Source organism: Hevea brasiliensis, chromosome 11, assembly GCF_030052815.1.
Source record: "Hevea brasiliensis isolate MT/VB/25A 57/8 chromosome 11, ASM3005281v1, whole genome shotgun sequence".
In the NCBI taxonomy this organism is placed as follows: Eukaryota; Viridiplantae; Streptophyta; class Magnoliopsida; order Malpighiales; family Euphorbiaceae; genus Hevea; species Hevea brasiliensis.
The window spans coordinates 42,896,193-42,910,501 of record NC_079503.1 but is presented as its reverse complement, the minus strand read 5'-3'; the positions used below and the strand labels follow the sequence as shown (position 1 = coordinate 42,910,501).

General features: G+C 34.9%; 1 protein-coding gene across 1 annotated transcript in view; it reads left to right on the top strand.

Moving 5' to 3' along the window:
• Window positions 1-997: 997 nt before the first annotated feature.
• LOC110671145 (potassium transporter 11) overlaps window positions 998-14,309 on the top strand; it is a 35,291-nt gene continuing 21,979 nt past the window's right edge. Inside the window, exons 1-2 of the mRNA XM_021833519.2 lie at window positions 998-2,017; window positions 2,474-2,699. Coding sequence (XP_021689211.1) covers window positions 1,883-2,017; window positions 2,474-2,699 — 361 coding nt within the window. The 5' untranslated portion in view covers window positions 998-1,882. The remainder of the gene's footprint in view (window positions 2,018-2,473; window positions 2,700-14,309) is intronic.

Below are 14,309 nucleotides of genomic sequence, written 5' to 3'. Positions count from 1 at the left end.
GTACTTGTGGATATCTGTTACATCTAAGCATATTGATAAGTTATTATTTAGCTAATAGTTAAAAAGTTTCTTTATGAAATTTATGATAAAGATAACTTATTGATAGAAAAATTTATTAAATTATTTGATAAAAATAACTTAATGGATCTGTTTGATATATCAAATGTTTAATGAAATGTTATAAATCAGATAAGCATGAGGGCCCTGTGCATCTAAAAATTTTTATGCATGTCCTTAACTAGATTTATATTGGCGGCATATTATAGTCTGATTTTTTTTATCTAATTTTTTTCAAAGTTGAAGAATTTTTTTAATTATTTTTAAAATTTAAAAGGTTTGTTGAAAACTCAAAAAGTTTAAAAATTTATGTGACTATTAGTCCATATTTTAAATGCTAAAATAAGTCTTTTGCACATCTATAAACCTGAAAAAATACCTATAAATATATAAAAACACATTAAATCGATAGTCATCAATCCTCTTTGTTTTCAAATTCGTGTAATTCATCAGGTTATTAGACATTAAAAATTTCTTATTAATTTATGGATGCATAACATTTTAAGTTAAAATATTAATTTCATTAAAAATATTTTTATTATTTAATTTTTAAAAATGAAATTAAATTAAAATTTACCACATTTAATTTCAAATTAAAAATTTAAGTGAAATATGATAAAAAAAACAAAAAAAATGATATACTGCAATTATTTTCTTCAATAGTTGAATTAAATGATAACTCTAATTATTATTGTTATTGTATCAAAATAATAATGATAATAATAATAATAACAAAAAAAGAAAAGAAAAAAAAAAGGAAAAAGGGGATTTACTGCAATCATAGGAGATTTACTACAATCATCTTCCCTTTTGTCTTGGATGAAAAAGAAAAGTTGAATTTTTGTTTAACGAAAGGTGATAGTGATAAACGTAGTACCTGTGGAGTGGGGACATCAAGTGCAAAACAAACTAATCCCTCTCTCCAAACTGGCAATAGTTTTTTGTCTGTCAACTTCCTACTGAAAGGTCTGTTTCTCTCGGTATATTAAAATAAATTAGCAACCAGCGACGACCCTGACAACCTGCACCAGGCACACCCTCTCCATCTCTCTTTCTCTTTCTCTTTCTCTTTCTGGGTTCTGTTGCAGGCAGCTTCTCTATTTAGCTGCTTCGAAAATTCGACTTGGGTTTTGCTTTTGCTGTATCTTTTGCTTATGGTTTTTTATTTTTATTTTTATTTTTATTTTTACTTATGAATTGGTTTCTGGTCCTGTGGCTGTGGTTGAAGTGACCCCACTGAGGAATTTTAGGTGCCACCGCAAAAGAAATTAATATAAATATCTTTGTCTCTTCTTTCATTGGAGTTTTAGTATAGATGGTGTTTGTTGAGCTGGTCTATCCTCAATTGGGTCTCTGTTTTTGTTCTCTAATTGTTTTCTTTTTGATATGTCATCTTTTTGGCATTTGATTCAAGTGCCAATGAAATTTCAGATTTGCTTCATCTCCACCTCTGTTTTTAATTTGAACCTATTTGTGTTGTTTCCTTTTTCAACTTCTTCTTGCTTTCAAGTTTCCAGCTCAATTTTGGTTTAGGAAATATTAGCAAGCTACTAAGTCTTGATTTGATTCTTAGTTTCTGTACCTCTTCTAAACTTTGCTGGTGGGTTTTAATTCTTTCTTGGTTTTTAAGGATGGATTTCAAGTGAATACTAGAATTTTAGTCTTGGGTTTTGATCACTTTGTGTTATTTCATGTTGGTTTTGAATTTAGGATTTGGTAACTGGGTCTTGTTGGAGATTTGTGAATTTTTTGCTTTTGATTCTAGAGAGTGAGAATTCTTTGTTAAAAAGCCAGGGAATTCAATTGGATTCAATCAGAATCGACTATGGAAATGACTTCAAGAACTGAGATTGATTATGACAGTGACAACAACAGAGGCAGTATGTGGGTTTTGGATCAAAAGCTTGATCAGCCTATGGATGAGGAAGCTGGAAGGCTTAGAAATATGTACAGAGAAAAGGTTTTAGTACAGTTCTCTATCCTTTTTATTTATTTATTTTTTTATTTTTGGGAATTTCGATTGATAAAACAGAATTCAGTTGTGTGTTATGCAAGTTAAGCACCTCTGTCTCTTTGTTTGTGGTGTATATCTTTACTGGGATAAATCATAGGTCAATTATATATATATATATATATATATATATATATATATACTCGTTTTGACATATATATATGCATGGATTGATCTCATTGGTAACAAGAAGAAGGTTGAATATCAATTTTGTGGAATTTGTTCATGAGTTGTTGCATTTAGGCCACAGTGTTATCGACTTTAAGTTGAAATATTGTATATTTGAGATCTGTAATCTCTAGTTATGCCGAATATGATTTAATTAAATTAGTGGATTGTAAGGATGTTGATGTTACTGTTATACTGATTTAGTTTTCTTTGCTAATACAACTTTTATTCCTTCAGAAATTCTCGTTCCTTTTGCTTCTGCGGCTTGCATTCCAGAGTCTTGGCGTGGTTTATGGAGACTTGGGCACTTCTCCATTGTATGTGTTCTATAATACATTTCCTCGAGGAATCAAAGATCCAGAGGATGTAATTGGAGCTCTTTCATTGATTATATACTCTCTTACTCTTATCCCACTCCTCAAGTATGTCTTCATTGTGTGCAGAGCGAATGACAATGGTCAAGGTAATAAAATCTCGACATGTGGCCTCTCTACATTTGCTTTGATATTTTTATGACCTTGTGAATTCAATAAGGAAGTGTATAATATCTTGTTGGAATCAAAGTGCAAATTGAATTAGGATTTAGAAGTTAAATTATGTTAGGAAGAAATAATTAAAAAAAAAAAGGAAGTTTGATTGGATGAAATTTGGTGTTGACGAAGTCATAGTAGAAGAAGGATTTGAAGTCCAAAATTGGACTTGACTTAGTGGTAGAAATCTGGACTCTTTGTCCAATTAAGGTTAGAAGATTCATGTAAGGAGTAGTGCATGGCCATAAGGTGAGAAAGCACTAAGGGCGCTGAATTGTGAGAGTGTTTTGTGCCCATGTGTGTGGTTAGAGAGTAAGTTGTGAGCAGTATAGGTGTTGTATGTGTGAGTGATTTATTAATGATTGAGAGTGTCACGACCCAACCTATGGGCCGGACCGGCACTGGGACCTGAGCCAGCCTAAAGCCTCCGAGGCCTATAGTAAGCCTAACTATTCCTCAACCTAACTCTAAGGCCCATTTGAGCCCAATTTCAAGAATTCAACCGGACATAGTCCGACCATAAAATGGACCATTCAACGGGGAGTTTTTGACTCGCTCGACCTGTAAACACAATATATAATAAATTGGGGAGTTCAGCTCACCCTCCACATAATCAAAATGTCATAACTCAAATAGGAGCTCAGTTCCCTCATCCAATCCCATCATGCATACAGTTAATAATTTTACAGGTTTAAAATAACTTTTATAATACAGGCCCAAAATAAAAATAAGGGATTCTAACACATACGGAGTCTAAAATTTAACTCAATTGTACAAAATACATTAAATACTATTAATGGACCTGCGAAGAAGAAGAGTAGGTTAGCCATAACAAATAATCCTCCTGTAGCCTGGAAAAATAGATGAACAGGAATGAGCGTTCAACTCTGAGAGCAAAATACCAATTTTAATCATAATTTCTATAACTATCTAAAACAAATGCACCATGTGGAGTGAGATGAAATATCGTCATAATTTTCATATCATAACAGCAAAAAGGTAATTTGGAGCACTCACACACCCAACACTGTCAAGCAATACATATATGGGAGCTGATCCCCTATACAGCCCTCTTAATCCAATCTCTGCCAGCGAGTGTCTCTCAAGCCGAACTTTCGCTTAATAAACCAAATGCGGGGTCTCAGTGAGTGTCTCTCAAGCCGTGTCTATCCTGAAGGATCGGGTCCCAACGAGTGTCTCTCAAGCCTTATCTACCCGTCCTGTCCATATCCAATACCATACCACACGCACGCCACGCACACACACTGCTCCAAATTACCACAAACAACATCCATGGTACTTCAACAAATTATGAATGCAATATAAAACGTGCCTAGTGTTTAACTACATAGATAAATATTTATAAGTGATGCATGGGCATGCTTGAACATATAATAGTATCAAAATTATAATTAAAAATAATATTTTACTCATAAACTTGAACCGAGGTCACTGTGGCGGCTGGGCGGAGGAGAAAGGCTGTCCCGGCTCTCCTGACAATTTCATTGCAATTATTTAATATATTTGACTCAATACAAGTTTAGAAAAGACCAAAGACACCCTAAGTTGTGCTAAAAATCCGACAGAGTCTCCTCTATACCTATGACCTATCCAACCTGCAAAATGGTTCAAATAACACTTCTAAACTCAACCCATATCTCATCATCATTTTATGGCCCCTCCTGGGCCCTCCAAACCAAGCAATAATCACAACATCAGACAACTCAATTATAAGACTTCAAAACTAATATTTTTCAAAAACTATCCAAACTAACTTTAAAAATTTTATAAACCTGTCCCGCGGTCCTTAACAATATTATAAGGCTATTGCAATAGGAATCGTAATTTTCTTATCATCCACGAATATTTTATAAATTTTATTCTAACCCAGTACAAGGCAAAAATTGAGTAATGTAGAGTTCAAGTTTACCTATGCCAAATCTGACAACTGAAACGCGTCCAGAACGTCTGAAAACGGTGGGGTAGCCTATAATCTTGACCCGATTATGAAATGGTTATAGCAGCTTATCTGCTCGGCCCGAAATTGCAGATCCGGGCGATGATCGAATTTCCACGAAATGCAAGTATATACGCGAAGTCCACAATACCAGAGTTAGAATAATATATATATATATATATATATATATATATATATATATAATAATTATTTGAAAATTAGGGATGTTACATTCTTCCCCCTTATAGAAAATTTGTCCTCAAATTTTACGCAAGGCAGAACAATGACGCATAGTTACATATCAAACTTATGAGTACTTGCTGTGCATATCCTGCTTTAACTTCCAAGTTCATTCCTCCATAGATTAACTCCTCCACAGGACTAATCATAGGGATTTGCCTTGACCAAAGTTGTCTCATCTGATAGTCTACTATGGCTACTAGTTGCTCCTCAAAGATTAAATTCTCATTTAATTTCACTGTGTCTGGTCGTAGCACATGAGAAGGATTGGGAACATACTTTCTAAGCATGAAAATGTGGAATACTGGGTGAACATGAGAAAGATTTGGTGGCAACTCTAACTGATAGGCAACTGCTCCCACTCTGTCCATGATCTTAAAAGGTCCTATATAACGGAGTGCCAATTTGCCTTTTCTTTCCAAATCTCATAACCCTTTTCATAGGAGAAACCTTCAAGAACACGATCACCCATTGCAAATTTTACATCTTTCCGCCTTGGATCTGCCTGGATGGTTAAAAATTCTTGTGTCTATCTGCCCCTGTCGTAGTATGCCAGCTACCATTCTCCTTCTGAGTCTAAACCATCACATCTGACTACTCGTTTACCCCTCTTTTTTTTTTTTTTTGGTCATCTCTAGTACTCATTATAACTCTACTACTCTCGACTTGATATCTGATAACTTTAATCTACTTTGGCGTTTATTTCAATTTTATTACGCCGTAACGTGTCTCTTGGTGACTTCAGTCCTTATTCCTTTGTTTCAATAATCTCTGTTTCTCAAAAAACATGACTTATGTTCCTTACCCTATACATCTCGTTCGAAACCTTTATTTGTCCTATGACCTCAATGGTCAATACCTATAAATCTTCTCACTCCCATGATACTTCAAATTTTCAATCTCTTTTGTGTCATTGCTAAGGTCCTTAGACCAGCTCTTGTCCATATTATGTAACTAGTTATGTAGAGCTTCATCTAAGTGTCAAGCGTACCCTACACCACTTATCAATATTGGAAAGTGAACTGGGTCTCTTCTCTTATAGGACAAATGTATTTGTATTCCTTGATAACCCGGTTAATGCAACTTTATCGTTTCCCACTCCTTCTCTGGAATGGAAATATCTAGACTTCTTCCTAAAACTTCTTAGTATATGTCCTACTTCTGACACATTGGCACTTAGATCGAGGCTTTATTGCTCCTTTAATTTATTATCTCATAATAACTTATTTCAAACATCTCTTAGTGTGTTCCTAGCATACCTATTCCTTCTTATCCTCATCATTATAACTAGCTCTACTGAGCTTTCTTCCTGTCTTTTGGATCTTATCCACTTTCTTTTCCTATTTCTGCTATCGTTGATATCTTTTCAACATGCTGTACTTATTCCTTAATCTTAGTCCTATCTCACCCTTACACCTTTTCCTTCAAGGATGTCCATCGCATCATCAACTTTAACTTTTTTTTTTTTTAATATTTCTTAGTTTTATCTTGATTACTAATTCCATTACTTTGAGAATTCTAACTTTACGATTGACTCCTACCAGCACATTCTTCACATTACGTAACACTTGTAATTAACCATAGAAAATTCTTTTTGTATCCCATTTCCCAACTTACCTATCAGAACATTATCATTCCCTACCAGCCTTAGTAGGAAATTGCTTTATAACCTGCCGAATGACCTTTTCAGGTTTTCCATCCAGATCTTCTCTCATCTCTCATTTTGCCTAGACTGCCTTTTGTAGGTTTTCAATCTAGCATTTTTTTTTCTTTTCTTTTCTTTTATTTTCTTTTTTCTTTCTCTCTTTTTTTTTTTCTTTCGTTCTTTTTTCTTTGACCCTTACTTTTGCCTAGACCGCCTTTTGCAGGTTTTCAGCTTAGCGGGCCTGTCTCACACAAAGTACCATTTAAGCCTGTCTAAATTGACTGGTTCTTGAAATTCATTCCCATCCAGGTCTGATATTCTTACAGTAGCAAGATCTTTTTGACTATGTGTGGACCATCCCAGTTTGGCTTAAACTTTTCTCTTGGATCAAAAGGGATGGGCCAAGTTTATTTCAAAACCATGTCTCCCTCTTTGATCTTTCTTTACTTCACCTTCCTCTGATAAGCCTGCATATGATACAAGGCTCACATCCTCTTTTCATCAATCAAAGCTAGTTCTTCATATCTCTTCTAGGCCCCACTCATTTTCTAGGATCTTAGCTTTTAGCATCACTCTTAAGGATCTGACATCTTACTTTAATGGATAGCATTGCTTTAGTCCCATATACTAAAGAGAATGGGGTTGCCCCCGTTAATGTCCTTGCAGTACTACGATAACCTTAAAGAATATAAGGGAGTTTTTCAGGCCAATCCTTATATGTTTCGAACATTTTTTCCCAACTAGAACATTTCCATTCATATGGGGACTACACATTTCCTGCATGTATTTCTTTCATTATTTGCTCAGCCTATTTTTCTATCACACATAAGAGTTTGTAGAATTGCCCCCCAGCTAAAGTAAGTTGAGTGGCTAATCTATGAATTGTTGCTCTATCTCTTTTGTAGGCTTATTATGAGTATTCTCTCACTTCCAGAGACCTCTTTATGTCTTCATATCATTTTCCTTCTCCCTCTAGGTCCACAGGTGCCACTATTAATTCTTCATAGCATGAAATTTTACTCCTCGTTAGGATAACTAGCCAAGTCAACTTTTGATCATTCTTTTCCTATGGGGACATTAGCTTGGCTTGGGAATTAGCCATCTAATTTTAAGCTCGAGGCATGTGCTTCTTGGTACTTTGTTAACAAGGCTATAAATTTATCTCTTTCTTCTTGGGTTAAATCTTCAGCTAACTTAATGTCTTTAGGATTATTTGGTGTACCCAAATTAATAGAGATCGATTTTGATGCATTAATAGAAACTGATTCTAAATGATTATGAATGCCATGCATATGCCCATTAGAATAAACATCAAACAAGTAAGCAGAAGGACTGGTCATGTTGTTGATCTTCGCCTTAAAATCAGCATCAAGTACATCAGAAATGGAAACATCTGTATCACTACTATGAGCATTACAAAAGACAAACTCAAACTTAGGAGTGTAACTTTAGGTGCTTAGCTTTCCATGCTGTCCTTAGATCAATGGTCTTGATTTTCTGCTTTAGCACTTTCACATGTAGTAACCCCTAATCATATGTCTAGATAATTGCCCCTCTCTTTCAAGAACTTAGGAGGTTTTGACTCTTTTTCCTCTTTAGTTGGCTCATAGCCCAAACCATACCTTGTGATCTATCCCTTCATTTCAAGAAAAGTCACCAGACCATTTATACTTTCTTCTAGGCCTGTGCTAAGAAAAAACTTCATCCCTTTCTTCATAGTAGCCACCTTTAGATCCATCTAGTTTTTATAAATCCCCACAACTTGAAAGTCAAACACTAGTGGAACTGAACCATCTAGTTGTAATGCAACTACCTCCTCATCAAAATTGATCAAAACGTCTAAAGGACCCTCATCATAGCTAGAATTATCACAAATGTCAACAACCATTATAGACTGAGGTTCATTGGGCTTTTGGATGGGTTGGATAAGTTTATTGGGCTTTTGGATGGGTTGGATAAAGTCAATAATTCTGTTAATAATTAGAAAAATAATTAGTATTTGTAATTATTTTTTGATGCAGTGTGAAGTTCAAATAAATACACATTCACACATAAAGAGTGAATATAGAGAGAGAAACTTTTTGTTAGATTTTTTTTATTAATGCAAGCTGAACTGAAATACACGGGTTTTATGGGTATTTATAGAGATTTTGGGCTCCTAAACCTAATGGGAATATAAAGCTATTAATTAAGAAGTTTAGATAAACCTAAATATAATAGGAATATATAAATAAAATAGGAATTAGTCTAATCCTAGATAGAATAGAAAAACATAATTAAATCCTAAATAGAGTTGGAGAGTTACTAAATTAATTCTAATCAATTTCCATAGCTTCTTGGAGTCTTTCCATGAAGTCCTAAGTAAAACAGGACTGCTGGAGAGTAAAAAAATAAAAAATAAAAGAAATAATAAAAAAAAACACGTCTGCTCTTGCTGGGACAGAAAATACATCTCCTCAAGCTGGCACAGAGGGAAACATGAGTTTCTAACTCCGTTGTGTCCCGTGGAACACACTCTGGGTGTGTTCTAGATTGCTGAAACACACCAGGGGTGTGTTCTTTGCTGTTTGGCCCTGTGTCATACCCCTCCACTTTGAAAAAACTTGTCTTCAAGTTGTAATAGTTTGCAACAAACCCAAACAAGACCATAACAACTTCCACACCATTCTCCCCTACTTGGAATAAATTCTCCCTCAAATTTTGAAGTGGAAGAGAATGAAAATCTTCATTAGAAAAGCACACCACTTTGCTTTCTTTGACCTGTCCATGAAGAATTGAGCAAAATTGAACTAATCATTTTCACCTTCATTTTTGTCTCCATAAAAACATCTGGACAAACAATATCAATTGAAATAATAGAAGGTAAAGAGTTAAAAAATTCTTCAATCTCCATCATCTCTAAGACTTGATGTTCTTAGATTTCTAATATTGTCTCCATGGATTGTTTTTCCTCCATTTTTATTGAAACGTCCATGATGTGATTATTGTGATTCCCAAGGACACATTCTTTAAGCTCTTCATCTTCAATCACAGCAAAGGGAAATTCAATGAAAGCTTCTAGTTTCAATCCTTTGACATTAGTCTCCTTAACTTTGAGATGAGTTTTGAATTCAAGTTTATTAGAATCCTTGATTTGTTGTTATAGCAGATTATTGGGATCTTATTTGATTATTCTTTCATATTGTACTATTATTTCCTATTTATCTTAGTTTCCTTGTTAAGATAAATCACTTGTGTATAAATAGAAGCATGTACAAAAAATTTTGTATGTGAAAAATACAAAGATTTCTCTCAAATATAATAGTTTCAACTTGATATCAAAGCTTTTGATTCATTCGGACAGGCTTTAATAATGTTTATGTGTATTGTTCATATGCACTATTCATGAGGGCACTGTTGATCGGCACTGTTCACAACAAGTGGACCTTTTTTTTTTTTTCGCATTTTCTATTGTTCCTCGTGTGTCGTGCTTTTACTCAGCCCCTGTCCTTAACTTGACCACAAGGGAATATGTCTGAAATAGTAGATTACTCCGAAAGAAAAAAAAATGATATTGGCATTTTTTTAAATAAAAAAATTTAATCTCTAAGGCGTTTGCTGTCTTGACTTAAATCTTAATCTTCCAGAATTGGCTCTTCCAATTTTATCAAATTAGGTAATGTATTTCTTGCTAATCTTGACAAATATTGTTGGGATATAAATTCTAGAATAAACAAATATATGATATGCTCTTCAAATAAATTCTCTACCTATTTTCTATGCTCAGGAAAAGAAAATGTCCGTATAGCGAACGGTTTCTTAACCTCAATTTCTGATACAGATTCTATTACATGCACTTTCAATATAAATCTCATTTCAATTCTTCGTGTTTCCAATTTTCCTATTAATCTTTTATCTGTCAGTTCCATTACCCAAGCCATTAATTGCAAAATTGAATTTTTTCCTACAATTGCATATTTCAGGATTTGAAAACAGGGAAAATGATTGGCAGTGATAGATTGCGAGATAGTTTGTATTTTTTAGATGATGGTTATAGTTCCTCAAATCCCGAAGCAAATCAGGCTTTGTTAGGATAGTATATGAATGCTAATAGGAGATTTTTCAGTGGCATAGGAAATTAAGACATCCATCTTGTCTTGCTTTAAAAAGGTTATATCCTAATTTGTTTAGAATTTGCAACTCAGAATTACTAATTTGTGATGTTTGTGAATTTGCTAAACACACAATGCAGTCTTATCCTTCAACAGATAATAGAAGTCTGGTCCATTTCATGACTATTTATTTTGATGTATGTGGACCTGCCCAAAATATTTCTTTATCTGGATATAGATGGTTTGTCACTTTTATTGACTGTTGCACCAAGCTGACGTATTTATTTGATGAGAGCAAAAAGAGAAGTGTTTTTTTGCTTTTAACAGTTTCACAAAATGATTTGCACACAGCTTGATGCTAAGATTAAAATATTAAGAACTGATAATGGCATAGAATATGTTAATGGTGTCTTTTACACTTATTTGGATTCAAATGGTGTAGTGCATTAAACTAATTGTGTCAAGATTAGTGAACAAAAAGAGGTTTCTGAAAGAAAAAATAGACATTTATTGAAGGTGACTTAATATCTTATTTTTACTATGAATCTTTCTACACCTTATTGGGGTGATGCAATACTTATTGCAACATATCAATAGAATGCTTCTAAGAACATTGAACTTTAAGAGTCCTTTAGAGGTTTACAAGGCCATAATTCTTATATTGTTCCTCCAAAAATTTTTGGATGCATTTGTTTTGTAGATGTTAGGAAGTTAGAACCTAGAGCTCTTAAATGTGTGTTGTAGGTTATTTTGGTACTCAAAAGGGCTATAAATATTATCATTCTCCTACTAGAAATATTTTTTCAGTATGGATGTTACCTGTAAAGAATCTGAGCCTTATTTTCCTGTCAAGTCACCTCTTCAAGGGGAGCATAAGGAGGAAAAGAAAGAGGTCTTTTTTTCCTAACTAGGCTATCAGGCTTGGGTCACACCTTGGTAATGAGCCATATAATCAGGACCAACCACCTCAGGGGTAGACTATTAGGCTTGGATACCTTAGTAACGAGTCATCTAATCAGAACCAACCACTTCCTCAAACTCTAGGGGGATTGAATAGATTGGATTTGAGAACTTATATGTATCGAAATAAGATAGATATAACCATTAAGCTTGATACAATCAATTCCTTAAGAATGTGATGTCTCCTTTACTTCCTGATGATCCTAATTTTATTTCTCAGTTGAATTCTATTATTGATGATCTTAATGTTTGTAGAAAAAGATGATTCTCCTTAATTTCAATTAATCTGTACATGGGTATATATATACAATTGATTCCTATAATTGTGTTCTAATTAGGAAGAAATCCTAAATAGGAATACAGAATACAGAATATACAGAGAAATAATATAGTGATTGACTTTCCATAACACTCCCCCTCAAGTTGGAGCATAGATGTTAATCATGCCCAACTTGTTACAAATGTAGTCAATCCTAACTGCATTCAGAGCTTTTGTGAAAATATCTCCTAACTGTTCTCCAGTTTTGATTTGTCATGTTGAGATGATCTGTTGTTGAATCTTTTCACAAAGTGACAATCAATCTCAATATGCTTGGTCCGCTCATGAAACACTGGATTAGAAGCAATATGTAGAGCAACTTGATTATCACACCACAATTTCGCAGGCAGAGAGGTCTTAAAACCTGTCTCATCTAGTAATTGAAGTATCTACATTACCTCACATACTGATTGTGTCATGGCTCTGTATTCGGATTCAGCACTAGATCGAGAAATTACACTCTGCTTCTTGCTTCTCCAAGACACCAAATTTCCTCCAACAAAAACGCAATATCCAGTAGTTGACCTCCTGTCAACCTTAGATCCAGCCTAGTCGGCTTCTGAAAAACATTCAACATTCAAATGTCCATGATTACTATATAACGAACCTCTTCCTGGAGCACCCTTCTGATAGCACAAGATTTGTCCCAAGGCTTTCCAATGAGCAACAGTTGGGGAAGACATAAACTGACTTACCACACTAACGGCATAAGCAATGTCAGGACGAGTGACTGTAAGGTAGTTCAATTTCCCTACCAATCTCCTGTATCTCTCTGGATCTTTAAACAACTCACTATCCCCTGCTAACAGTTGTAAATTTAGAGTCATTGGTACACTACAAGGCTTAGCACCTAATTTTCCTGTCTCTGTCAATAAATCGAGGACATATTTTCTTTGAGACAAAAAAACTCTTCTTACTTCTCATAACTTCAATACCCAAGAAATACTTTAACAATCCCAAGTTTTTGGTCTGAAACTGGATTTGGAGGAAGGTTTTAAGAGATGAAATACCTGCAGAGTCACTCCCAGTGATGACAATGTCATCCACATAGACTACCAGGAGAATTAGACTAGCCTCAGATTGTCTATAAAATACTGAGTGATCACACTTACTCTTTTGCATACCAAATTCCTGTACTGCTTCACTGAATCTCCCAAACCAGGCCTTAGGACTTTGTTTCAAGCCGTAAAGAGACTTCCGAAGCCTACAAATTTTACCCAACTCCCCCTGAGCAACAAACCCAGGTGGTTGCTCCATATACACCTCCTCCTGAAGATCACCATGAAGGAAAGCATTCTTGATATCCAATTGGTGCAGGGGCCAGTCATATGGAGCTGCTAAAGAGATAAACAAGCGAACAGAAGTAAGTTTAGCTACAGGGGAAAAAGTGTCAGAGTAATCAACCCCATATGTTTGAGCATATCCTTTTGCTACAAGGCGTGTTTTTAACCTAGCCACAGAACCATCAGGATTTACCTTTACTGTAAATATTCATTTGCAACCAATAGCTTTCTTACCATGGGCAAAGGCAACAATTCCCATGTACTATTAGCATTTAAAGCCTCAATTTCCTCTTTCATAGCAGCACACCAGCCAGGATGAGACAGTGCCTCACCAATAGTATTAGGGATAGGAATAGAATCTAAAGAAGTAACAAAACACTGAGAACAAGAAGACAATTGATTATGAGAAACAAAAGAAGAGATAGGGCAAGTACATGAACGTTTACCTTTACGAAGAGCAATGGGTAAGTCTAGATCAGAATCATGATCAGTATGAGGTATAAGATCTCCCAACGAAGTAGCTAGTGGACGATCTGAGTCAGGAATCTCCAATCTTCTGGAATAAACATGAACAATGGGAGGCCGAGTAGGTCTAGAGACAGAAGGAACAGGCTGTGGGAGAGGACTAGACATTGGTTGGACAGTATATATTAAGAGATCATCCTCCTCCCCCTGACTCTCATACACAAATGATTGAGGAAAAATGGAGTGGACTAAAAAAATGTGACATCTGCAGAAATAAGATAATGATTAAGAGTAGGAGAGAAACAGCGGTACCCTTTTTGCAGCCGGGAGTACTCAAGGAAGACACATTTGAGAGATTTTGGATCCAATTTAGTAACCTGTGGACGAATAGCACGCACAAAACAGGTACAACAAAAAATACGGGGTTCAACAGGGAACAAAGATTTTGTAAAAAATAAAGCAGTATAAGGAATATCCCCATTAAGGACAGAAGATGGCATACGATTGATAAAAAAACATGCCGTATAAACTGCATCCGCCCAAAAATGTTTAGGAACTTTCATCTGAAAAAGAAGAGCATGAG